The 27,348-nt window shown below is 36.0% G+C and overlaps 1 protein-coding gene and 2 long non-coding RNA genes across 3 annotated transcripts; all 3 read right to left on the reverse strand.

Annotated features, from left to right (window-relative positions):
• Positions 1-8,087: 8,087 nt before the first annotated feature.
• Positions 8,088-16,649, reverse strand: LOC133530884 (uncharacterized). Its single transcript, XM_061868941.1, has 10 exons — positions 16,617-16,649; positions 16,084-16,104; positions 15,711-15,734; positions 14,895-14,918; positions 11,624-11,656; positions 10,182-10,214; positions 9,823-9,843; positions 9,052-9,069; positions 8,760-8,922; positions 8,088-8,160 (listed from the first exon to the last, which is right to left on the reverse strand). The coding sequence occupies exons 1-9, from the start codon at positions 16,647-16,649 to the stop codon at positions 8,767-8,769; spliced, it is 363 nt and encodes a 120-aa protein (XP_061724925.1). The 3' UTR covers positions 8,088-8,160; positions 8,760-8,766.
• Positions 16,650-16,726: 77 nt separating this feature from the next.
• Positions 16,727-19,648, reverse strand: LOC133531068 (uncharacterized). The gene is made up of 3 exons (XR_009801443.1): positions 19,606-19,648; positions 17,987-18,049; positions 16,727-16,765 (listed from the first exon to the last, which is right to left on the reverse strand). It is a non-coding gene; the product is annotated as an uncharacterized LOC133531068 (long non-coding RNA).
• Positions 19,649-22,924: 3,276 nt separating this feature from the next.
• LOC133530919 (uncharacterized) lies at positions 22,925-27,095 on the reverse strand. Its single transcript, XR_009801395.1, has 4 exons — positions 27,077-27,095; positions 25,986-26,012; positions 23,901-23,957; positions 22,925-22,983 (listed from the first exon to the last, which is right to left on the reverse strand). It is a non-coding gene; the product is annotated as an uncharacterized LOC133530919 (long non-coding RNA).
• Positions 27,096-27,348: the final 253 nt, after the last annotated feature.

Consider the following 27,348-nt stretch of genomic DNA (forward strand, 5'->3'; position numbering starts at 1 on the left):
TGTACGGGAGAGCCCAAACAGCATCCTGAGTCTGGTGGCAAACAGGCTAGATTGCCCGATTGCTAGACACTGGCACAGTCGTCATATTCTTACATTTTAATTTTTATTTTAATTGCAGTTATTTATAGTGTATAGGAAGCTTGACATTTTAATTTATTTTATCCTTGTTTATTAAATCCATTTATTATTTTAATTTAATCAATGAAATGTTTAATCATGTAAATTTTAATGTCTAGTTTTTTAAATCGATTTAAATTTTCGTTTTTATTTTAATTCTTTTTATAAATGTTATATGTATATGGATCAATGTTGTCTGCAATAAATGATTAAAAAAAAAAAAAATAATATTGACAATACAGTGCCGAAAACGTTATAGATTATAGTTATTAATTTCGTTGCAATGGACCTGAATTAACTTAACTATAAGAAGATGAAATTGAAAGAAGGAAAACGTTTAAAAAAAAAGATATGGTGGAAATATCTGTTGTCAACGGGTAACTCTCGGTAGTTTAAGTAGCAGAGCGATGGGCTAGTATTCCAGAGTTATGAGTTCGAGTCTCGCTTGTTTTCTACTTTTCCTTTATTTCTAAGCATTATGGTATCGTTTGCAAACGTTTATGTTTAATAAATAAATAAATAAATAAATAAATATTATAGGACATTATTACACAAATTGACTAAGTCCCACAGTAAGCTCAATAAGGCTTGTGTTGAGGGTACTTAGACAACGATATATATAATATATAAATATTAATAAATACTTAAATACATAGAAAACACCCATGACTCAGAAACAAATATCCATGCTCATCACACGTATAAATGCCCTTACCAGGATTTGAACCCGGGACCATCAGCTTCGTACAATACAATAGTTATTTGTTTTATAAGGAGACAAAGTTGGTATTTAACCGCTCGTGCCGATATGTTGATTTGATACCCGAGCAAGCGAAAGATTCCAAACTAAAACCACGAGCGTAGATAGCGTGGTGAAAAATAAATTTCGTCTAAACATCATAGTAAAAGTTGGTTTGATGTTGTTTCCTTATAGATACGGGAACCCTCCATTATGTTTATTTTGGTATTGGCGGAGCAATCAGCCTGAAGGTATGCGGTTTCCGTAGACTATACACGATTTCAAGATTTAACAAGCATATTAGCTAATGTGGCAGAAGAATGCCTGCCGTTTACTTAAAAAGTTGTTGTTCAAGCATGGTACTTCTATGGGTTCTAAAGATTAATCTAAATCTCTAATTAAACACAATTAGTTATGGTATTTGTCATACACGTTGCGCGCTTAAACCAAACTTTTCTTGAAATTGTATTTTTTTTACAATAAAGTGCCTACTGTTTAATTTATAAACCAAGGTTAAGTTTATACCTATTCATACGTATAATACGTACGTATAAATACGTATACGTATACTTACATAAATACGTATAAGATTTATACGTATTTATGTAATTACCTATAGTTAAGTATAAGTCTAGTCATTAATAGAGTTGTGGCGGTATTACACACACACACACACACATTAAATGAGAGAAGATTTTTTTTATTTAAAATGCAATTAACGACCCGTAGTGACATGTCAATCCTGTTATAATTTTGTTGTCATTTGATAAGTTTCCAGAGATTTTTTGCTCCAGCCAGACGGCCCGATTCGAAGAATGATTAAGCCACGTTTAAGATCTTGGAAAGATCTTTAAAAGATCGATAACTAAACGACATGTCAAAATTGACGTTTATTTCGATTCCGATGTGATCCCAATAAGATCTATCTACGATATTTGTAACGTCAAAGTGACATTGGTTGCCTGAATCGAGCTGCTTTTGTCAATAACTATACGACATACAAACCATATCTAAATAAAAACTTACCTAAACCAGAACTTATCGTTAATCGTATCTCATTCTTCGAATCGGGCCGAGAGTCTACTTTGTGCATGAAGAGCTTTAAGTGCTTTAGACCAGTGTTGGCCAAAACGTTGGTACAATTGATCATTAACCATTACAAATTGAACTGTAAACTGTAACCGTCCGTTTTGGTTCAATTTGTAATGGTTAGTGGTCAATTGTAATTAGCCTTCGTCCAACACTGCTTTAGACCCGTTAAAATGTTCCTTTCTTGTTGGTTTTTGAGCTTAACATTGTCTTTGATAGCTGTTATAATGGTTCCCTGTGAGATCCCCACAAATGGTTCCGTTCTTATATAATTGCTTATACTCGTAGATCCGGATCTAGCAAGCGTTTTAATTGCCTTTGAAGCCCTCGTACTGTGGGAACATATCAGTTACCAGTGTTGGCCGAACGTTAATTAGAATTGACCATAAACTGTAATGGACGGCTACAGTTTACGGTTCAATTTGTAATGGTTAATTATCAATTCTAGTTAACGTTTGGCCAACACAGTCAGTTGCACTTCATTTTGCCTTCCAGGCCAATTCAAACATATTTTTTTCGTAGTTGCCCGTATAATATCATCATTCGCTTGCCCTTATCCCATTTATTTGGGGTTGGCGCAGCATTTCTTTTTCTTCCATATCTTTCTGTCACCCTTCATCTCATCGTTCACTAGCGTTATTTTCATGTCTCACACAATCCATCCACCTTTTCCTAGGTTTTCCTCTCCCGTTCCACCCCTCCGCATTCATTCGTAATACCTTTCTTGTCCTCCGCATCTCATGCCCATACCATGCTAGGCGATTCGCTCTTACTTTTTCTAGTATGGGTGCAACTTTTAGGCTTCCTCTTATATACTCATTCCTTATCCTATCCATTCTTGTCACACCACACATCTATCTTAACATTCTCATTTCCGCTACATGCAATATCCTTTCATCCGTCATCTTTAGAGCCCAACTAATATACCAAAAATAATATACCCTTATGTATTGTATATCCAGAGCTTAGTGTTCCTGGTCATTAGCTTGGACACTAACACTTTCTGTTGTCCGAGCCGAACATCATTGTAGAAACGAAAGCCGCCAGACTCCGATGACTCGGACACGTAGTCTGGATGGGTGAGGCTGAGGATCGTGCAGTCTGGAGGGCGTACTCTGGAGTTCCAAATGGCCGAAGACCGTCTGGACGTCCTAGGTACCGCTGGAGAGATGAAGTGCAAAAATACCTTAGCAAACTCGGCGCCGTCGACTGGACAGAAACGGCTTTGAACAGAGAAGCATGGCGGTCATTGGTGTCGGAGGCCAAGATCCACTACGGGTCGCTGCGCCACAGCAGTAGTAGTAATTATGTATTGTACATATTTTTGGCGTAGGCGAGCGGTCATATTAATTTTTTTTCCGTGAAATCCCGATTCGTACTTATTCTTCTTCTTTTATAGTTATCCTGTAGCTTTCTACTATGTCATTATAAATAGATCGTGTCATTCACGACGACGCGGGCCTTGACTCGTAATGTCATGTTGTTAAAGGTGAGATTTCAAAAATCTGCGCGTCATCGTGGATAGTAGTGACATCGTAGAAAGCTACGGTAGCGTCGTCGGTGTCCGCAAAGAAGCAGTCCTTCGGACAAGACATAGTTTTATTTAAAGGAAAGAAATCCCTCGTGTAGTATCGCCAGACACCTAGCAAATACTCAATTTAATCTAAAACGCGAGTGGGCAAAATCGTGGTACCTATTTGTCAATGGCGGGAAAACTAGGCTCTGAAATTACGCCTGGCTCCAGAATAATGGGTGCGGACCTCCCTAGACGTGACTGGTGTAGACTTAATAGACTTCGTACTTGTCACGGTCGATGCGCCTACTGCAAACACCGCTGTGGGTGGGGTGATTCTCCGTCCTGCAACTACGGTGCGGAAGCCCAAACCATCCAGCACATAATTCAAGGCTGCCCTATAACGCCTGCTTATGTCGCCGGTCCTTCCGAAGACCTGATCACCCTTAGCGACGAAGCCATGAAGTGGCTGACAGATCTATGTGTAGAACAAATGTAGAGCCATAGTAGATAGCACCGCAGAGAATAATTAAATACTTATACCTAAACTTGAAAGCAGCACATATTATTAGGCTGCGTTCTTTTATCAGAGTGCCTATGTCATGTCCACCTTCAGTGTCCATCATCAGATCAGCTCTATGATAACTTCGACGATTTTGTAGACCTGTATAGCCGAGTGGATAATTATCCCTGCCTATGAAGCTGATGGTTTCGGTTTTTTTTTTTGCGACAGTAAATTACTTTTTATTTTATTTTTATTTATTTCAAATTCTGGGGGGGCATTTATTTATGTCATGAGCACGAATATTTGTTCACGCGATTCTTGGGTGTTTCCTATGTATTTAAGTAAGTACTTATAAATATGCATATATTATATAGGTAATTTAAATCGTTGTCTAACGGCTCGATTCGAGGCCGAACTTGCTCTTAAATACTCTAATGCACGCATGACAATAAAGTTGGCCAACTGCGTTGAACGTGTACATGTAGGAGGGCTTAGGTCTCTCTTTCCGTAACTGGAGTTTTATGTCTAGGCTAGTGAGTAGTGAGGAGGTTATCTTCAAATGTTTTGACACCGTTATAGATGGTAGAACGCCAAGAAGACCTCCTTCCAGCAAGCTCCTCCCAACGCTCAGGGTCGATGGCGCTAGCGCTCAGATGCCGTTTGAGCACGTCCTTGTAGCGCAGGTGCTGTGTGTGCGCTCCACCGTCTTTCCGCTTATCCACCGCCAACTCAGAGTAGAGAACTGCTATAGGCAAGCGGTGGTCATCGATTCGAATCCTTAATGAACGATCCCCACTGAACGGTAGGGTGGGTCGATTTTATAAAAATAATATTTTTTATGCTGGGTACGTTTAAAAAGTTGCGTTTTGGTCTGTTTAGCATCAGAAAAATAATAAAAAAAAATACCGATATAACTTTTAGCCCTCTACCATGGCTTAAATATTTCTAAATTATAAATTTTTCGACATTTTTATTTTTGTATCTAAAATGTGTTCTAAAGCTTTTTTTTTAATTTTATAGTTTAATCATTCATTGCGAGTATCGGAACGTACATTACAATGTTCTTTTTTTAAATCATAGACAAAAGTAAGCTTTCTTGCGTCAAAACTGTCAAGTGAATTTTCGCGTTACCCGCCAATTTGTTCATAAATTTGTCAAGTAGTTGTTCTCATAACTTATTGATAGTTTTTAAGTAAAAATAAATAAAACCAAGTGAAAATTTTATTAAACATTTAGTAAACTACATAATAAGTCAACTTTATTCAAGTTTTGTTCATAAATATGAGTGCTAAACAATCTACCTTCAAAACACGAAGTGAAGTTACTTGCCCTTTGTTTGGACCACCTTCAGATCTTAATGTGAGATTGTTACCGACGATATCAGACACTATTAAGTATATACTTATCGTAAGACACCGTTTGCAAGATCTTAATTCCGGAAAACAACCGTCGATAACCCATGTTTTTGCTTGTGTGAGCTGCGACATCGAGAAGATCTGGGCTTCCGCTTCTATTCCTACTGTAAGTCCCAAGAGAATAAAAGAGTTGTTAAAAAAGTATTACGACGAATACTTAAAGTTAATACGATACCCTAAAAGTAAAATAAACGACAACTATAGGGATAAGTTGACGAGCTTTAAGAACGGCTGTTTAACGCAACTTTTCGACATTGCAGCTTGCAAGTGCACGATTGTACTGAGTACCGATTATTGTTCCTGTGCTAAGCAAAATAAAGTACCAGCCATCGAACAAAAATTTCTACTAGATCAACGATCTCACAGACAAATGATTATAGCTGGTGTAGACAAAATTCAGACTCAAAAAAATTGCTCAAAAATTGAAAGACAGCAAAAGTTGCAGAACCGTATGATGGATTTTTATAACTCTCAACCAGGTCTAAGCTCTAACCGAAAAATAGCACGTACTTCGCTTGCTTCAAATACGGATTCGAATGGCATCATTACTACTCCACCTGTAATATCACTGCCGATGACTGATACACCTTATAACACCCTAAGATTGCCAGAACTGGCAAAGACGTGTGATCGGTACGGAATTTCAAATCGATCCGGAGCTGCAATCGCAACTGCTGTGCTGCAAGACGTAGGACTTATATCTCACGACGACAAAAACTTAGTAGTGGATAAAAACAAACTATGGCGGGCTCGAAATAACGAAAGATGTAACTTGCAGGAGAATATGAGTCATGATCAATTGGAAGCGATTTATTTTGACGGCAGGAAGGACAAAACCTTGCTTATCGAAAATTCGAATGGTCGCTCTTATCGTAGACTTACTGTGGAAGAACATATATCGCTTATAAGTGAACCAGGCTCCGTATATTTAGGACACACGACACCACGAACAGGAACTGGCAAGGAAATTTGCAATTCAATCGTTGAATACTGTCAAAGCCACAAAATCGACTTAAATGAATTAAAATGTATAGGTTGTGATGGGACTGCCACGAATACTGGGTGGAAAGCAGGAGTTATTAGATTAACTGAGTTGAAGTTGCAAAAACCATTACAGTGGCTTGTGCCAACTCCATGCGAATGAGTTGCCTTTACGACACTTATTTTGTCAGCTGGATGGAGGCACAAGTGGACCTAGAGAGTACTCGGGGCCCATAGGAAAAGCTCTAGAAACCTGTGATAAACTGCGTGTAAAAAAGTACGCAGCTATTAATAGTGGTACTACTGATATAGATCAAAATGTCTTAAAATCTTTAAGTACGGACCAAAAGTATTTGTACGAAATGTGTTGTGCTGTGTCGACGGGAACTTGTAGTGCAGAACTCGCAAATAGACAACCTGGAAAGATGGCTCATTCTCGTTGGCTTACCACAGCAAATCGTATATTACGATACTATATCGGATGTCAGAAACCGTCGAATAAATTGAAAATTCTAACAGAATACATTGTCAAAGTGTACGCACCGGTCTGGTTTGAAATAAAGAAAAAATCGTCGTGTATTTATGGAGCCCACCACGTATTTAATTTAATACGTTTAACTAGATCCTTCGATGACAATGTGAAGTCTATTATTGATCCAGTAATCCAGAGGAATGCTTTTTTTGCTCACCCTGAAAACATACTGGTGGCTATGATATCGGATGAGAGAAAATCTGTGAGAGAACTTGCTCTAAGAAAAATTTTACAAGCAAGACGTCAGCCAATCAGTGGTTCTGTCAGAGTGTTTAAAGTGCCTCAGCTCAATTTTAATGCAACTGATTATATAGACATGATAATCTGGGCTGAGTGTCAAGTTACACCTCCGCCGATTATGAGCCACGTGTCTGAGGAGGATTTGCAGAAGATGATAGATGACGTCTCGCTAGCTCGAGATGTCGTTTTCTCTAAGTTTCCCTGTCACACGCAGGCAGTAGAACGGTGCATAAAACTTGTGACGGAAGCATCGATCACGGTGGCTTCAAAAAATGCACGGGATGGACTTATTCGGACCAAACTGAAATCCAGATCTGTAATGCCATCTTTTGACAATAAGGCACAATACCACTGCTAATTTAGTTAAAATTCAAGTTTTTCAACAATAAATTCTCGACATTATGCATTTATTTTGTAACTAAAATGTCATATTTATAAATAATTAGACTATGTTTTATATAATACATGTGTTTTTCATTATTTAGTACTACAAAAAATATAAATAATCATACTCGAAACTGACGTCTAATATTTCAAAAATTTAAAACTTTGAACAGCTGTAGAGGGCTAAATTATGTAACGAATCAACATTATTTTAACTGAATATAAGAGCTTAAACAAAATAGCAACTTTTTAGACCCCCCCAGGTACGATTTACACAAAAAAAAATTTTTTCATACAATATCGACCCACCCTACTGAACGGCCGAAGTCAGCGCGCATTTCACACTTGTACGGCCGCGAGTCGGTCGATTCCTCGCGGACGCGACCGGCTCTGGACAGACGCCATCTCTTCTGCCACACAAAATGTAGTAATAGGCACATTGAAAACGCGCTTCGGTGCGGCCCGACTCCAGCCGGTAGGTGGGAATCGAGCATTAGAATAATTTTGTCAAACAGATTAGGTAGGATGTAAGGAATACGAAAATCATGAAATTGGGATAATAAAAAACGAAATGGGCACGAACATATTTATTAGTTTAAAAATTGGATGGTCGACTATTGAAGTTATAGATGATGTCATCAGGCACTGGAACAAAATTATGTTTGTGTTAAAATTCCTACTCGCTTTAATTTCTTTGAAGTACAATATTTAGCAACGAGATGTAGAGTATCAGACACAGATAAATTTTATCTGAATGTTAATGTCGAATTTCATGTTATTTCATATCATTTTAAAAACAGGAACTTCGAATATGTGGGGAGCGGTTTTTTGGTGGTGGATTCGAGTTATTCCCACTAGTTACTACCATGTTGTTACCAGTGGTAGCTTGGATTTTTTTTCCACCTATTACCAGTGGTAACTACTGAAAAAAAAAAAAACAATCGTCACCACCAAGTCAGTTTGGTTCGGTTGGTGCTCGGTTAGTGGTAACTACTGGGGTTTTTTTCCGCCGGAAGGATCATCATCATGGTCACCTTCCGTGTTCACCATCAGACCAGCTCGATGGTACCTTAATATTGCATGAGTTTTCACCCAATTTATGAGTACATCATTATGAACTTATGGAAAGTTTCAGCTTAATCGAAGACTGCGAAGTGGCTCTAATTTATCTTGCAAGATTTGACCCGAAAAACATTGCAAGTTAAATAAAAGCTTGTTATTGTTAATAGAGAATATTTACTCACTCAATTCTTATAGCTCTTTTGCCTGACTGACACAGTACTGTAGGTTCTCGGGGGTATAGATGCACAGGGTCTTTTTATTCCCCTTTCCATTTCCATATCCTTTCCCCAGTGTCATCGCTGAACTACCATCATCGTTTAATGTTGCCTCGTCATCATCAACACCCTTTGGAAAATAAAGTTACTTATTAGCGAGGATAAAAAGTGGGCATTTTTAAAAGTAAGAGGTTAAAGTTGAAATACAACCGCGACCGCACTTGGAATACACTTATTAAAATTTTATAATTACTTTTACCTGATAATCTTCAACTGGCTGTAAGTTACAACAAATAATTATCAAAAATGTCCTTGATACATGCTTTTATTTCTGCAAACCTTACGTTCTGCACACGTATATATATGTATAAAGATGTTAAAGAATAAAGACAAACTTGATGTGCTTTTGTTTTTAACAATGTAAACCGATGATATCGCCGTTCGTGGTAAACGGGAGACTGGGGAAAAATATATATTCTCCTCTGTCAAAATGACAATCTACAAATATAAATTTATCGTTTTTGTTTCATTATTTTTGTACATCGTAATTTTGACAGAGGTGAATTTATATTTTTCCTCAGTATCCCGTTAACCACGAACGCTGTAAAGAGTTCGAAACGTCGGGATGTATTTTAATTCAATATAATATATTGTTGTTGCGGTAACCGATTACAATATTACGTTAACTCTTGGCATGATAATAATGCGCAAGACAGGGTTTTTATCTCATAGCCCAGTGGTTAGTCCATTACTTTCAGCCAATTGCCTAGTTCATTTTAGATTCCGTCAACTTCCATAGCTGCCTACTGCGTGCATTCCATTACAAGGGTAAGGGCAGCATCCACTCGGTGTACCCCTTACATCTCATGTAGGTATAGTGTCAAAAGGGCCTCTAAGTGTTGGCTTCCATCCGGTTGCTTAGCTGTAAGGTTTTTTCTAGAATTCTAAACAATAACAGCTTGAGAACTCAGCGAAGGAATGAAATAGGCACTTTTGAAGGGGATAGACATAAATAAATAAAGACAGATACCTGGTCACCCTCTGTGTCTAACTAAAATTAAAAAAAAAAACTTTAATGTACTGGCATTTTTGGTCGTTAATCATATAAAACAAGATTAACTACACTTAAATCGCCTAGGATATAACCCGTGATTATCTTTTATATTTCCGTGCGCGGTTTACATAACTTTGACACCCGCCCGCTATCTCCAGTTACCCGTGAACAAGATGCATGTAACTGCCTCGAAATATCGGGAGCTCAATAAAAACAATATAAAAGGTAATCACGGTTCATATCCCGGTCGATTTAAGTGTAGTGAAACTAACCGTGAATCATTCACAACTGAAGAACAAGATTAAATAAGTAAAAAAAAAATTAAGACGAATTACCTGCTCCACCGCTTCGTCATCATCATTGACACCCTAAAATTAAGTAACATGAAATAGTTATACATTAGTACAGTGTAGGCGTCATGGACGGAGCGTCAGCGAAGGTCTATCTTTCAGCTTGGGCAAGATTTCGTTTATTTGGATGTTCTCCTCTACAGGTCGCAATTCTCAACCGATTTTAATGAAATTTTGAGAGTAGGTTGGATTAACCTTTTGAAAGCAGCTCGCATCAAAATGTGGCATACATGTCTAAATCTTAACTAGTGAGAAACTAATTTAAACCTTATCTGTCAACAGTAAAATTGCTTTGACAGCTTCTGCCATGAACCTTTTAGTGGTCGTTGGCGTGGTGGGCACGACAGCATACGACCACTTTAGTGACTCTTGGCGTTCAAAGGGTTAAATATTCAGTTTTTGGATTTTGTTCAAAATAGCAGACCCATACACTTATTTAGTTCTAAGCGCGTTTCAATCCGAAGATCGCGAGTTCTAACCCCGGCTCGTACCAATAAGTTTTTCGGAACTCATGTACAAAATATCATTTGATATTTACCAGTCGCTTTTTGGTGAAGGAAAACATCGTGAGGACACCGGACTAATTCCAACAAGGCCTAGTTTACCCTCTTGGGTTGGAAGGTCAGATGGCAGTCGCTTTCGTAAAAACTACTGCCTACGCCAAATCTTGGGATAAGTTGTCAAGCGGACTCCAGGCTCCCATGAGCCGTAGCAAAATGCCAGGACAACGCGAGGAAGAAGAAGATACTATTTAGTTTAAAGCTTTCCTCGCGAGGTCTACAGATCACAGAGACACTAATTTTTAATGTGATATAAATTTTGCCACTAGCTGTATCTGTTGGTAGGGGTACTACTACCAGCTTCTTCCTCTAGACCCCATCCAACGGAGAGCGACACGAATTGTAGGCCAGCGTATTTCAGATTGGCTTGACTCCTTGGTGCTGCCTAGAGATGTCCTCGGTACATCTCTATCGCATGTATAACGAGGAGTGCTTCGAAAAATGGTTCCTAATAATCCCTGCCGCTTCTTTCCGCCATCGGTCGACGCCATAATAATTTCCATTTTCACCACATAGATGGTAAGCAGTCTTCAAATGTGTCCTCAAGCTGAACTGCTCAAGGAACTGTCGCTACGTTCCGTTGGTACGAGCCGGGGTTTAAACCCACGTCCTCCGGATTGCAAGTCACACGCTCGTACCGCTAAGCCATCAGCACTTTTTATTTTATTTTTAAAAGCTTCTATTCCTCAAATAAAAACACAAAAGAATAGGGGCATAGCTGTTGCTAATATGCAACAATTACAGACAATAATTTCTATTACGCTAAGAACCGGAGAGGAAAACAACTACGTTTGTGTTTTGTATGGCGAAGCGGTTACGTGACTTTGTCCCGTTTCGTCTTAAAGTAAAAAAAAAAACACATATTACATCTGCGTCTGCATCTGGACCGTCGTCTGTACCCTTGAATGGAGTAAAACAACAATTTCATAAATTTTGTATTTAAATACATTGTGCAACACGTGCGCGCGGGCATCAAGGCATGTTCATGTTTTTTTAATGAGGAGTATTGATTTAAATAAAAATCTGTAGAGTCAGACCAAAGAAAAGATGGCAGCAATTTTGACAGTCATTCTAAATGTCAAACTTCTATGAAATTATGGAGTTTACTTAACACGTGCACAGGCTGTACAAAATCACTGCCAACTTAGCTTGGTCTGGCTCTAGTGTCCCCAGTTTTTCATACAAATTTTAGGTGTCTGTTTTGAGACAGTCCTAAAAATGTATGTTGTGAAAATGCGTCATAAAACTGCCAAATCTCACCGTGAAATGGTGTAAAAAATAATTATAAAAATCAAAAAAATAAATTATTTTAATAGATAGAGTAGATGAGGAAAAAAAACGTAGCGTTAATATATTAACATAAGAAGTGTAATTAAGTAAAAATAAGGGGGTGGTGTTTCTTCTGGCTAGAGCCTGAGAGAATTATTCCAATACAAAAGTGAACCTCAAAAATCACACGTGGCACGTACCCCAACAATCAATCAAACAATCATCAGGTGGGCTCAAAAATCTTCGAGCATTATTTAAACAGAGCACAGGTTCATTATTCCGCGCGGCTGTATATGCAGCCATTTACTCTGGTTGTATGTTTGAGCCGTCTGGGGTGGAAACCCTTGGGCCGTGGGGACCTGGCGCTCATAGCATTTTCAAAGGCGTCCAGCGCGGCAATGCCGCCAGCCTTCTAGGCACCTTGCTACAAGGCACTGAGCTGGAGCCAGTTTTTTATTTATAACTTTAGTTGTTGTTTTAGTTTTTAATCTTTTCCCCTTTTTGACTCTGTGTTTTATAATCTGTGATTTATAATCTGTGTTTTCCTTTTCAAAGAATGAAAATATCTTCCACAAAAAAACCTAAATGGATGTCAAAGGGTATAAAAAACTGTTGCAAAAGAAAGAGACTGCTACTGTGGAAATGTCGATTCTCCCGTGAAAGCGGCGACAAAGCGTATTTCAAAAAATACTCTAAGCGACTTGAAAAAATTATACATTTGACCCAAAAATCACAAAATAATAATTTTATTAATGTTGCACAAAACAAATCCAAAGCCACCTGGAAAATAATTAATAACGCAAAATTAAATCAACCGAAGCAATATATCTCACAAATAGTAAAGAATAATAATGTTATATTTAACCCGCAAAGTATTGCACAAGAATTTAACAATAATTTCATTGTCCAAATTCAACCAATTAGTACAGTAATTAATGGCATTAACATGACTTATAACAATTTAACATTCAATTCACTTAATTCTTTATTTATTTTATGCAACCGACTATTACCGAAGACATAAAAAAAAAATAACCTCTCTTAAAAATACGAACAGCACTGGCTATGACGGCGTTAGTACTATTATAATAAAGAAAGTTTCTGATATAATCTCACCTATTCTCAGTCATATCATAAACTTATCCATTACGTGTGGAGAATTTCCGGAGAAATTAAAGTTAACCATTGTAAAACCTCTTCATAAAAAAGATAGTAAAAAAAACATTAACAATTACAGACCAATAGCGCTAATTCCCGTATTTTCAAAAATCATAGAAAAATGTATTTATAGCAGCGTATCAAATTACTTTGAACGCAATAATTTATTTGCTAATGAACAAAAAGGTTTCCGCAAAAGTATGTCGATCAATATGGCTATCTACGACCTAATTCAAACCGTCTTAAAGAATTTAGATAAAAAACGTCCAGTCTCTGCATTGTACATGGATATGTCGAAAGCGTTTGATTATGTTGACCATCGAATACTTTTGGACAAACTTTATCGCTACGGAATACGTGGTAATGTCCACTCTTTAATAAAATCTTATTTAAGCGGTAATTACTCAAATTGATCAACTGTGTCCTAAGTCAAAGATGGAAGTAACATTTATTCATCGGATATAAGAGAAGTTCGCTATGGTGTACCACAGGGGAGCGTTTTAGGGCCCCTGTTGTTTCTGATTTATATAAATGACATGCCAAAGGCAACTGATCATCCAATGGTTCTCTTTGCTGACGACAGCACCATTATATTTTCTGACAATGTTTTGCATTCTTATGAGGATCATATCAATTATCAATAGAACATTAATTAAAATTATAGATTGGCTAACCAATAATAACTTGAGAATTAATTTGGACAAAACGAAACTTATGACATTTAAACAAAGGACTAATTACACACCTAATTTAACTGTAGATTATAAGGGGCAAAAAGTTGATGAGACAAACATGATAAAATTTCTAGGATTGTATGTAGACGATAAGCTGACATGGAAATATCAAATTGACTCTATATGTAAGAAATTAAACCAATATTCCTATGCATTATTTAATTTAAGAAAAAGAGTGAATCCATCTGCAGTGCTTACCGCTTACCATGCTTTTGTAACATCGACTTTAAGGTATGGATTAATATTTTGGGGTAACTCTACAGACCGGGAACTGGCTTTTCTCGCTCAAAAAAAGTGTGTAAGATCTTTGTGTGGTATTAGCATCGAAGAATCCTGTAAGCCTTATTTTCAAAATCTTAAGATCTTGACACTACCTAGTTTATATATTTATGAAATGTGTGTTTTTGTAAAATGTAACTCTCATCTATTCTTAAGCTTTAAAAGTTCAAGATTACGGGGTAAAATATTACATTCCGTTGTACCAAAGACAATGTTATTCCAAAAAAATGTGGTTGGAATGGCCCCAAGAATATTTAATAAAATACCTCAAAACATTCAAGTATTACAGCTTAACAAGTTTAAAAATGCCTTAAAACTATTGTTAGTTCAAAAGAGTTACTACTCTATAAAAGAATTTTTAGATGATAATGACTTGTAAATATGTACATACATTTATATTCCGACATGCATGCTCTCAAAATTTGTATGCCGTAAGGCCCCACATAGTGAAACTGACTAATCTGTAACATCCTATGTACACCTATGTTGGACAAATAAATAATTTTGTATTTGTATTTGTATTTGACTGTATGTAGTTTTGTTTAAGGTATATTTCAAAGTAGTCTTCTTTATATTCATGGCTGTGTTATAAGTCCGTATAGCCCTCAGGATAGTCAACCTCAGTAAGAGATGGCACTAGAAAATAAAGAAACTTGAATTACCCTTACATACCATCGATTTATTATTTGTAGTGTTACCTGAATCACTCGTTTTTTTACTTCCTGCAAAGGACAACCATTTATTAAGCAGGTTAGGTGTAACCAATATTTCAAACTACCAATATACCATAGCTCCGACCTGATATGTTTGAATATTTTTTGCTTGCTTAAGCCACTCCTATTTTTAAATTAATTTGAAGGAAAATCAAAACGTTTCAAGACAGTATAAGACTTTTTTTTTAAGGAAACCTACAATTAATTATGCTGAAGCGATCGACATCAAAATCAAAGTTATTTGTTAAGATTTAGTCAGATCCCTATCGAAATGGAAATTTCGTCAAAAATGTACGTACCTACGTTCGGGTTGGATAGATCACAAAGCTATTTTTTTTCCTCTTAAAAAACTCGAACATTGAATTTGTGCTTTCCAAAGTATACAATGTACTGATAATCAGAGACCGAAGTCTAAGTCATTCCCTTTCTACCCTATATTGGGCCGCTTTTGTATTAAGGCTCGATGAGGTTCGTCAATTTAGGTCTTTTTATAAGTAAAACTCAAAATTCCTAAATTTTGGATAAGGTCACTATAATTCTAAAGGTGCGGATTTTTTTGTTAGCCTATTTTATTGTCCCACTGCTGGGCAACGGCCTCCCCTCGCTTCTTTCACTCAACCCTGTCATTTGTACATTTCCGCCAATCCGGATAAAATGCGTCCAAGTCGTCCCGCTACCTCCTTTTCGGTCTGCCTGCACCCCGGCCAGCACCATCTATGGTGCTCTCGTGGTTAACGACTTATGAGTTTTGGTTCAATTTATATATATATTTAATGATATATATTTCTCAAATACACTAACCGCCTTGATTGTGTCACTTAATTTCTGAAATGTTGAAAATTTAATTGTTTTATCTTTAGGTTAATATTATTTTAAAACAAATATGATAGAAAAACATAACAACATATCACAAAGCGGACTTAACGCCATTAGACACTGAGTCCGCTTTTTGTGCATTCTTTTTGTATTTTGTGCAATACTCGTAACCCCTCGTGCGGCAAGAGACCCCTACATGGACGCTCTCCGATAACCGGGCGTGCGGTGGCCGCCATTTATAATATGGAAAACATGCCTCCTCGCGGCTGCGCACCGCACAGCGTGAAAATTAATAATATTGCTTTGCCGCCGGAGGGGATTAAAATAAACAATATTAGAACAAAAAAAAATGTCTTACCTGTGTTACAACTTGCGCGACCTATTGATAACAAAAAAAAAACTGAAATTAGAATATATTTTTATTATTTTTTACGCAAAAGTAGAAGTAACTTTCAAATTTAATATAGATTTCTACTTAACAGTTTGAATATATTTCTATCTTAATGTCTCAAGTTTAGTTTTTTTAGAATACATTACTTAATATGATTAAGAAGTTTTTTAAACAAACGAACCAATGAAACAGAAAAGATTGAATTAATTTTAAATCAGAAGTTACAAACCAGCTGTAAAATACGCACACGTTTTGATAAAAGCTTAATTTTTTTTAATAATAATAATATATATTATGCACATAGCATCAAATTATTTAGTATATTAAAGGAAAGAAGAATATCTTTCAATTAAACTATTAGAAGAAATTCAACTTGCAACTATTAATTCTGAATGATATTAAAGAGCACTATTAGTTATATCTAGTATAAACTTTTTATTATATTATTATTTAAAAATATACTAATTTCGTTCTTATTCCACTGTTGCTCATCTGGTTGCCAATTGGCAAAGGCCTCCTCCAGTCTTCTCCATTCTAGTCTGTCTGTGGCTACTCTGCACCAAGTTAAAAAAAATACTAATAATATAAAAAAAAAATACTAATAATATAAGCGTACCACTTTTGCTGCCATAGGTGCATTTTCTTTATCCTGTAAAAAAGTATAAAGCAATCATCGCTTTGTCCCAGCATTTTTGCCACGGCTCATGAAACCTAGGGTCCACTTGGCACTAATCCCTAGAATTGAACCTTTAAGTCTAAGGAGAGACTTCGCCTCCTTATGTGTGTTCTACCGCTTGTACAATGGGCTGTGCTCTGAAGAATTGTTTGACATGATGCCCACGGCTACTTTCTATCACCGCACCGCTCGCCGTCGGCAGGGTGTTCATCCTCACACTCTAGAACCTAAATGGTCACGCACTGTGCGGTTTAAGAGGAACTTCCTCCCGCGCACGCTCCGGTTGTGGAATGAGCTACCTGCCGAGGTTTTCCCGAGGGTCTACAGTATGAGGTTCTTCAAAAAAGGAGTGTACAGATTTTTAAAGGGTCGGCAACGCTCATGTAACACCTCTGGAGTTGCAGGCGTCCATAGGCGGGCCGTATGCTTGCTAGCCACCGTCGTGGTATAAAAAAAATTGGCGTAGGCACTAGTTTGTATGAAAGCGACAGCCATCTGACCTTCCAACCCAGAGGATAAACAGGGCCTTATTGGGATTAGTCCAATTTCCTTACGATGTTTTCCTTCATCAAAAAGCGACTAGTAAATATCAAAATGATATTTCGCACATAAGTTCCGAAAAACTCGTTGGTACGAGCCGGGGTTTGAACCCGCGACCTCCGGATTGCAAGTGCAAGTCAAACGCTCTAGAACGGGACTCCCTCTGGTCGCATAACAACTTTTGTCATATTTTTAATTGTCATAACACTTTATGCATAAAATTGTAAGTCATAAAAATCTTTAGTCAGAATTTTTCCTGAGCATAACTAGGTTTTTTGTAACTAAAAATATATGGTGTCATACAAGTTTAAGTCATATCTTTGACGCATAACAACTTGTGTCATAATCATCACTGCGCATACAAATTAAAAGTGTTGTGTCATACATTTTTAGCCATAATATTTGATGAAATACGTAGCAGTTGTTATATATTTTTTGTGCATACCTAACGAACCTAACCTAAAATGTATGCGAATTATATTTATGACTCAAAAAATTATGACATTAACTCATTTATGACAAAAACCCAGTTATGCTCAGGAATAATTCTGACAAAATATTTTTATGACTTACAATTTTATGCATAAAATGTTATGAAAATTAAAAATATGACAAAAGTTTTATATTCGTTGTACTTAAATACATATAACATACCAATGTCCCCATCAACTTCTCTTGCAAATCATCCGCCTTATTCAGTGCGTGGTTTGTAATACCCTGAAATGTTTATTATCATTATTTAAAACACTATATTTTGCAATGCTCCTAGTTCTAAACGACATTAGATATTTACTAATAAAACGCAAGTGATTTCACGTCAGTCAAATACCAGTTTTTAAAGGGTCGGCAACGCGCATGTAATATCTCTGGTGTTGCAGGTGTCCATATGCTACGGTAACTGCTTACCATCAGGCGGGCCGTATGCTTGTTTGCTAACGACGGGGTATTAAAAAACCAGACATTTGGTAAATTTCGTTTCATAAAAAATCCCTCCCCTATTTTACGGTTCGTACCCAAATCGTAAAAAAGGCACCCTATTACTAAGAATCCACCTCCGTCTGTCTGTCACCAGACTGTATCTTATGAACCGTGATAGTTAGACAGTTGAAATCTTCACAGATGATGTATTTCTGTTGCCGCTATAACAACAAATACTAAAAACAGAATAAAATATATATTTAAGTGGTCCGGTAAAATAAACGATTTTTTTCCGGTTTTGCGTAATGGTACGGAACCGTCCGTGCGCGAGCCCGACTCGCACTTGGTCGTTTTTTTAAATAAAGGTAACATCCGGGTAACGACTGCAATCGCTAGTTACAGCTGCAGAGTTAAGGTGGATTCCGATGTTAATGTGGTTTGGTTATAATAAGTTATTGGCAAAAAAATCATTTTTGGCACAAGCTTTTATCTCTGACTGTACTTTTCTTTCCACAGGCAACTAATACTCATCAAGACAATTCTAAAAACCCGAAACACAATTAGGTTGCGTTGTTTTATCACAGAGTTTCTATGGCTACATTCTATCTCCTTCATCAGATCAGCTCGATGGTACCATAATATTGCATTGTCACCCGACTTACATATGTATGCAAATTTTCAGCTTCATCGGAAACCGGGAAGTGGGTTAAGTTTAACTTGCAAGATTTGACCCGTAGGTACAGTCAGCATCAAAAGTAGCAGATCAAATAACGTTTCATAAGTATCTACCATTTTATAACAGCTTACCAAAAAGTGATGTCTTTAATATAGAATAACTAAGACTGTAAAAGATATACTCTTGAGCGCGAATTTTAACAATTTATCTATATTTGGAAAAGTTATCCGGAATATCAGATACTTTTGGCGCGTTGTTTCATCCGCTACTTTTGATGCTGACTGTACATATGTATATAGGTGCATTACAATACAATACAATACAAATATACTTTATTGCACACCTCAATACAGAAACAGTACAAATAATACAACACATAAAGAAGAGGTAAACAACAGGCGGTCTTATCGCTAAAAAGCGATCTCTTCCAGACAACCTTTAGGTAGCGGAATTAAAAAAAAAAAAAAAAAATGTTATGTCAGTAGGTGTTCCAGATTAATAAAAAGCCAATGCATTACAAGTTAATAAAAAGCTTGTAAAATAATTTTGGATCCTAAGTAGTATTCGTTCGTAGCACATCTAGGTCGGCTGTCAAACCGACGATTTCTAACCATTTTTTTTCTTTGACTCTTCTTTAGTACTCTTCTAATGTAATAATAAATACCTATTTTATACATACCTCGACGAGCACACGATTTAACTACAGAAAAAAAAAATATTACAAAATGTTCACATGACGCCCGATTCAAAGAATGAGATACGATAACGATAAGTTCTGGTTTAGATAAGTACTCATTTAGATATCGTTTGTATGTCGTATAATTGACAGAAGCAGCTCGATTCGAGCAACCAATATAACTTTGACGTTAGAAATATCGTAGATAGATCTTCATCACAGCGGATTCGAAATAAACGCCAATTTTGTCATGTCGTTTAGTTATCGATCTTTTAAAGATCTTAAACGTGTCTTAATCATTCTTCGAATCGGGCCGTTATCGTTACTTCAAATTAGGTCCGGAAATACTACTTATCCGGTCAGTAGAGTCCGGTATGTAAAGGAATTTCATACAGCCTTACACACCTAGGCCTATACAGCAACCTTCTCTTGTTTTTAAACGTTAAATTAGGAGTATGACAGTACGTCTTGGCAGTCAACCATATATAGTAGTAGATTCGTAATTTGTTTAAGCTGTGTCAACCTACGAATAAAACAAATTGACTATTTTTTTTCATTGCAACTTTGAGATAAGCACTTCCATCCGTCTATATCTACTTGCCCTGCAACCCCTCGTTTCTCGTCCTCTATAGTAATATACTATTAGTTTATTAGTATAAACTTGATAATTTTTAAAAATAATCCTTTATCGCCATCATCGCCCCGCACTTGACCCATTCGTTCCTCAAAATTAAATAAGTCATTAAATACGGCAAACTTTTGTCACCTAGAAGGGATGGTATTCCGTTTTTAATTTGTTAAGATTTAATATGATCAGATGGCTGCGGCACAATCCTGGCGACGGATGACAGGAGGGCTGGCTCTCGCGCAACGCATTGGCATTGTCATCCAGCGCGGCAACGCCGCCAGCCTTCTTGGCCCCTTGCCACAAGGCACCGAGGTGGAGCCAGTTTTTTATTTTTCCCCTTTTTAGCTTTATGTATTTTAATGTAGTCTTATATTTATATTCATAATACAATTATAGCCTACTGTTTAATAAAACATTTAGTTTATGTTCTTTAAAAATAAATGCAAAATATGTACCAGCTGAAACAGAATAAGTATAATTATGTATTTTATTTTATTTAGTCATTTTACTTTCAAAAAGTTTTTTGCAAAATATACCTATATAAGAAAATTAGAGTTAGGCTAAACTAAGTCTGCAGCGTTTATAATCTTTTCGGCTGTTTGATTATTGTAAATATTAGTAGCGTAAAACAGATTTAATAATTTAACTTTAATAATTATAAAAAAATAGAAAAAAAATTAGTATGGTTAACTGGAAGAGATTCCATACAGGGATAAGTTCGCCTTTGTTGTATTTAATTTACTCTGTAACTGTGTTTCTCCTGTTTTTGTTTCTATGTACAATAAAGTATATACATACACACAAACACACACACAAATCCTCTTTATTGCACAACCTCAGAATAAATGTACATGGAAACACATATAATACATAGGGGTAAACTACAGTCGGCCTTATCGCTACAGAGCGATCTCTTCCAGACAACCTAAACATATATACATAGTTGTGATTAAAATACAATAAATGGTGTCAAAATATGTTCATTAATGTTAATATACAGAGAGGAAAATGGGCACTACGTTTGTATGAAAAGGTGAGTGCGGGTCCTCTATTTTCGTTTTAACAGGATTGCAGTCTGAAGTCATATTTTTCACTACCTATTAATAAGGTGCTAAGTAATACTATTTTATGCTATTCTTTATTAAAGTCGTCCGCTAGCGATACTGCAAATAACAGCTGCTACACAACTAGTCCAGTACCCCTAGTGTAAATTTAGTCGATAGCGAAACGTGACGTACGCGTTTGCGTTAAGTCTCATTTTGTATGGGTTTTTGAACAGCGCGCCAAGCGGGACGTTTTGGAACGTCAAAAATCTCATACAAAATGACACTTAACGCAAACGCCGTACGTCACGTTTCGCTGTCGAAAATATTTACACTACGGGTACGGATCACACAGTCAAACTGTGCAAACAGTTTTGTGGAACGTTGTATTTAATATTAAGTCAGTATCCATTGTATTTTATAATAAAAAAAAAAAATTAAGTGACCCTAGCTCGGTTCTCCATACAAACTTAGTTAAGCTCTCATTTTAAAACGACTCCCTTTACCCGTACCATGAGTCACTGACAGTGTCAAAACTGACATATACGCTGTCGAGAACGTAATTTAATATCTCACTCGCACTTATATGCGAGTACGAGCGAGATGCATAAGTAAGTAACGTTCTCGATAGCGTTTATATCAGTGCCGAACTGCAGGGCTAAGATGGACGGCTGTCTATCATTTGTCACCATACCTGTCATGTTCTAACAAATAAGTGCGAAAGTGACGCATGATATGACAAGTGACAAAAACACGGCCATTATACCGCTGCTGGTGTAGCGACACTAGATTGCTCTAAAACTTTGTCATTTAGACCTATAATATAAGTTTATGTAGCTTCAGATACCATAGTTAAAAAAATACAGCGAATTTAAATTTTTCATACAAAACTTGTTTTTGCTCTATTTCGTTTGTTTTATAAACTGGAGCTATACCGGGTGTGTAACACGAGCAATAAATTTAACTGTAGGCTGTACTCCTCACACTTACCAACATTTGTTCAGAGATTTTTGAAAATTATGAATTATTTAGATTTCCTATTTTTCATACAAATTAAATATAACTTTCAATGTACGCTGTCATCAGTGTAATTGTCGTTGATTGTCACGGTTTAAACGTAACAGAATTCGCAATAGGTACATTGCGTCTTAGAATAAACTTTAAACTTTTTACATGCTGAGTTGTGAGTGACCCTTTTATGGAATTTTGCGCTAAATGTTAATGTTTTTGTCATCCGTGTCTGTTTTGTCATAAAAAATGTTCTTTCTTTCTTTCTTTCTTTCTTTCTTTCTTTAAAGTGTTCGAAAAATCAGAATAAAAGTTTTTTTTTAAAGTTGCTGAACATATGTTGGTCAGTTTGAGGAGTATAATCTAGAGTTTAATTTTTCGCTCCTGTTACAGACCACACCCGGTATAAACGAATTACAGGACTAGATATACCTCATATTATAGTATGTGTAAAGTTTCATTACAATCCAACACGTAGTTTTAAAATGAGAACGAAACTCAAACTCCGTCAAATCTTGGGATTAGTTGTCAAGCGGACCCCAGGCTCCCATGAGCCGTGGCAAAATGCTGGGACAACGCGAGGAAGAAGAAGAAGAAGAACGAAACTCCGTTTCAATGGGAACGTGAAATTCGGCCGAGTTTGCTGGAATCTTAATAACTCAAAATAAATACCTGTTGTTCGTTGTTGCTTAATTTTTTCATCTGTAGATGAAAGAATAATTATTTTTGAAGATTACGAAATCCTGGTAAGGGCATTTATTCGTGTGATGAGCACGGATATTTGTTGAGTCATGGGTATTTTCTATGTATTTCAGTATTTTATGAATATTTATATATTATATATATTATCGTTGTCTAAGTACCCACAACACAAGTCTTATTGAGCTTAGGTACGTGGGACTTAGTCAATTTGTGTAATAATGTCCTATAATATTTATTTATACTCGTATATTGTATTTATTTATTTATAAAGGTGCGTTATACAACATACTGAAAGTACAGATGGATGGTGGTTTAAAGGTCCCTTTTTAGTTTTCCGTAAAAAAAACTCGAAAACTGTAGTCCATAACAAAAAAAATCTTATACGAAAAAAGATTCATTACACTTTTTCGCTACGATCAATATTTAAAAAGATATTAAAGCGGGAAAGTTAATTAAAATCAATTTTATGGTCCATTTTTCTATATTTTCGTAAATAGCTCGTAAACGGTGGCCAATAACAAAAAATGTTGTTAGACGTAAATAATCTACACATTTTCTACAAAAAAGGTATCGTACACTTTTGGCATGGATCGATATTTTAAAGAATATTAAAGAGGAAAAGTTAATTATAATCAAATATAGAGTTCCCTTTTATCTAGTTTTTCCATCCTTTGTTTTATGTTTGTAATGTTTTAAGCATCCATGACTCAGGAAAAAATCGGGATCCAGGATCATCGGCTTCAAAATTAAAAATAGGTACGGTCACGTCTGAAAATATCGATAAGAAAAAAGTGTCAAATACATTATGTACACGACTATATTGCCCATATATTAAGGTAGTGTATACATATTTTTGGGTCCTTTTTCGTATCGATATTTTTGGCAGTCTAAGACTTTCATGAACGAGGAATACTTACATTAAGTTTATTTCTCATTGCACTAAGCTTATTAATTTGGATTTGTATCTGTCCACCCTAGAATAAAAAAGTATATAAATGAACGAAAAATACTTAGGTACCGTAAAATGGGGTGAGTAGGGATTACGGGAGCAATTGGGTTATGAATGGGGTGAGTAGGTTTTTACAGGCTACTGCTACGTAAATTATATATTCTAATAACAAATCAAGCTATTATCACGTTCATAATCTATCCTGCTAAGGTAAGTTTTGATAATTATGAACTGGAACTACACAAAATCCTAATAAAACTAAAATTCAAACGACCGGAATATTTATTATGTATAAAAATCAGTTTGTCGCTTGTAAAAATAAAGTTTTGAATGTCAGTTTTGTCTCTACTCACCCCATTTTACGTTACATTCAGTTTATTTCTCATTTAAATAACTTTAATTTGTAACGCTTATTTTCAATTTTCCACCTTAAATTAAAATAAAAAGTATTTTATTCAATCGTGATAATATAGTACATTACGATACAAGTGCGAAAAATAGGAAATTCGAAACGAGTGGCGATAAATTAAAACACGACCGAAGGGAGTGTTTTAAATCGACACGAGTTGCGAATTACCTATTCGCACATGTATCGTACAACGTTTTACAGTACATATGGCCCTTTAAATGTTCGACACAGTAACGTAATATGCTACTTCTCGCACTAGTGCTATAAAGTAGCCCCATATGTACTGTAAAGATCTTTTTAATCGAGTACCGTGTGTAGGAGCGAGAATGCTGAGTTGCCTATGTTAAGTTACAATACTTAATAATCTTTGATATTAAGTTCAAACTACTACTAAAATTTAAGTTCAAAAGTTATAGGGAGCGTGCATGAACTGTAGGAGGCAGCACAGGAGCTGTCAGATTTTTGGCGCGAAGTTTATTGTTCCGATGTAGCCCACAAGATGGCAGAACCTACTATGCACAAGAAAACACTTGACGTGTAAATGTGCTTGTTTATGGTTCCGATTCAGACCACAAGATGGCAGACCCTCCAACGCGCACGGTTCTTATAGCGGTGGCACAGCATTTAATGGGAACCACTGGTTACCAGTTCGCCGGACGATATCGGCCTGTCAGTTATTCGCGATATCTTGTCAGCTTTTGCCCCCTTCAGACTATAGAAGCGATTATTTTCAAAATCATTTATATTTTTATAACATACCTAAAAGATATTTTAAAATAAGTACTGAATGATGTACAGTCAACCAATTTGAATCTTAGGCCACTATAGAACCTTGTCGCTTTAACTACTCTATACATGACACGCATCACTTAATAAGCACTGTCGTAGAAGTCGTAATTGGTTGACTGTACCTACTACTTACTAACTTCGGCGTAAAGTGGAATTTTTTTTCCACACTATCACACTTTTTAGGGTTCCGTAGTCAACTAGGAACCCTTATAGTTTCGCCATGTCCGTCTGTCTGTCTGTCTGTCTGTCCGAGGCTTTGCTCCGTGGTCGTTAGTGCTAGAAAGCTGAAATTTGGCATGGATATATAAATCAATAAAGCTGACAAAGTCGTAGAATAAAATCTAAATTGTTTTTTTTAGGGTACCTCCGCTACACGTAAAGTGAGGGTGATTTTTTTTTTTGCTTCAACCCTACAATGTGGGATATTGTTTGAAAGGTCTTTCAAAACGAATAGGGGTCTTAAACAAACATTTTTTGATAAAGTGAATATATTCAGAGATAATCGCTCCGAAAATAAATGTGTCCCCCCTCTAACTTTTGAACCATACGTAAAAAAAATATGAAAAAAATCGTGGAAGTAGAGCTTAAGAAAGATATTAAATGAAAACTATAGCGGACATGATCAGTTTAGCTTTTGAGTTATCGCAAAGAGATTCCACTTCATAGTAAAAAGACGTTTCATCCACAGTTCATCCCTTGGTTAATAATCTACTATACTTAAGCTCCAGTTTAGCTGATTGTGACGGAAGAGTAACTACGGAACCCTACTCTGAGCATGGCCCGATATGCTCTTGGCCGATTTTTTTTCTTGTTATTATTTTGTATGGATTGAAAATTACACAAATAAATACTTACACTTGTTGCAGTTATATTTCCGATTTGCTGCAATTAATTTTAATCATTGAACATTTTTATTATGGTTATATTACGTCAAAAAATTTGAAACAACGAGTAAATATGTAACCCGTATGTGTCAATCATAATATTCCATTTTGTTACTCAAGGGAGCTATGAAAGTAGAACGTTTATAGTACATTGTGCAACGAGGGGGGTAAGTGAAATTCGTGACACGAAAGATCCAAGTTTGCAATATTCTTACCCCCGGAGTTACACACAATGTTTTTTATCACACTTGCGAAGAAAAAACTAAATTTTAAGCGAAACAATTCTTATACGGTGACATATCAAACATTCGTCCGCCATTTTGTAATTTCTTGGCAGCTGAGGTATCGAAGGCACAGACCTATTTCGGCATTCAGCCACGATTGAAAATTATGTAAAAATATTTTAATCGGCTGTTAAATTTTATTAATCAAATTAAATAATTTTAAGCATAAACACAAATATTAAATTATAAACGTCAGTATTTTAAAAGTAAAACTCATTTATGCTACTTGGTTTGTATGAATAAGGGATATAATTAAAGAAAATAGCTATAGCTTTTTTTTCATAATTCGAATGAATCATGAATCGAGGAATAATATGATGCGATTATTCGTTTTTCTTTGCAGGGGTCCATTATAAAATATTTGCGAAAGTGTCGTTACATCAATTATTTAAAAAAATGATATAAACTAACTGAAGTTACGAGAGTAACCCGTGTTTTATTTATTTTCAATGGAGTCTCACGGAAGTTTAACAAGTTAGAATACCTATTGTTTACTCAAAATTTCCGAAACGCGAAAATTTAATAGCCGGTAAGATTTTTTTTTTGTTATATTGATGTCACTGAGTAGTCATGTCGATAGATGTTAGAAAATATATTTTTTGAACATGAATACGTAGAGATAAACACACACTAAAGTTACATTACTCTAAAAATGAATGAATGAATGAATTTAACAGAACAGAACCTTTCCGGTTACCAATTACGAGTATTTTCTAAACATAGTGTCATCTAATAATATATATTAAATACTTAAGAATTAAAACAGAAAATGACTTACAAGCTGAAAAAAAAGTTTTTTGAAATTCAATGTATTTGTTAGGCCATTCAGTAAAAAAGAAAAGTTGCCTAGGAGGCAGTGTTCGCCGAACGGTGTTTGCAATTAACCATTAACGGTTAACCATTACAAATTGAAACGTAAACCGTAACGGACGGTGTGTTTACGGTTCAATTTGTAATGGTTAGTGGTTAATTGCATTAACGGTTCGGCCAACACTGCTAGGAGGTCTAGGAAAGTAACATAAAGGCCGACATAAAATAAAAATAAAAAAT

Source organism: Cydia pomonella, chromosome 24 (assembly GCF_033807575.1).
Source record: "Cydia pomonella isolate Wapato2018A chromosome 24, ilCydPomo1, whole genome shotgun sequence".
Taxonomy (NCBI): Eukaryota; Metazoa; Arthropoda; class Insecta; order Lepidoptera; family Tortricidae; genus Cydia; species Cydia pomonella.

Coding starts and splice junctions, on each gene's coding strand:
- LOC133530884 (XM_061868941.1), bottom strand. CDS start 16,649: ATGGAGAAGACTGGAGGAGGCCTTTGCCAATTG. Junction 15,735..16,083: donor TCGCGCAAGTTGTAACACAG/GTAAGACATTTT, acceptor TCAACATTTCAG/AAATTAAGTGACACAATCAA. Junction 10,215..11,623: donor GTCCAGATGCAGACGCAGAT/GTAATATGTGTT, acceptor ACTTAATTTTAG/GGTGTCAATGATGATGACGA.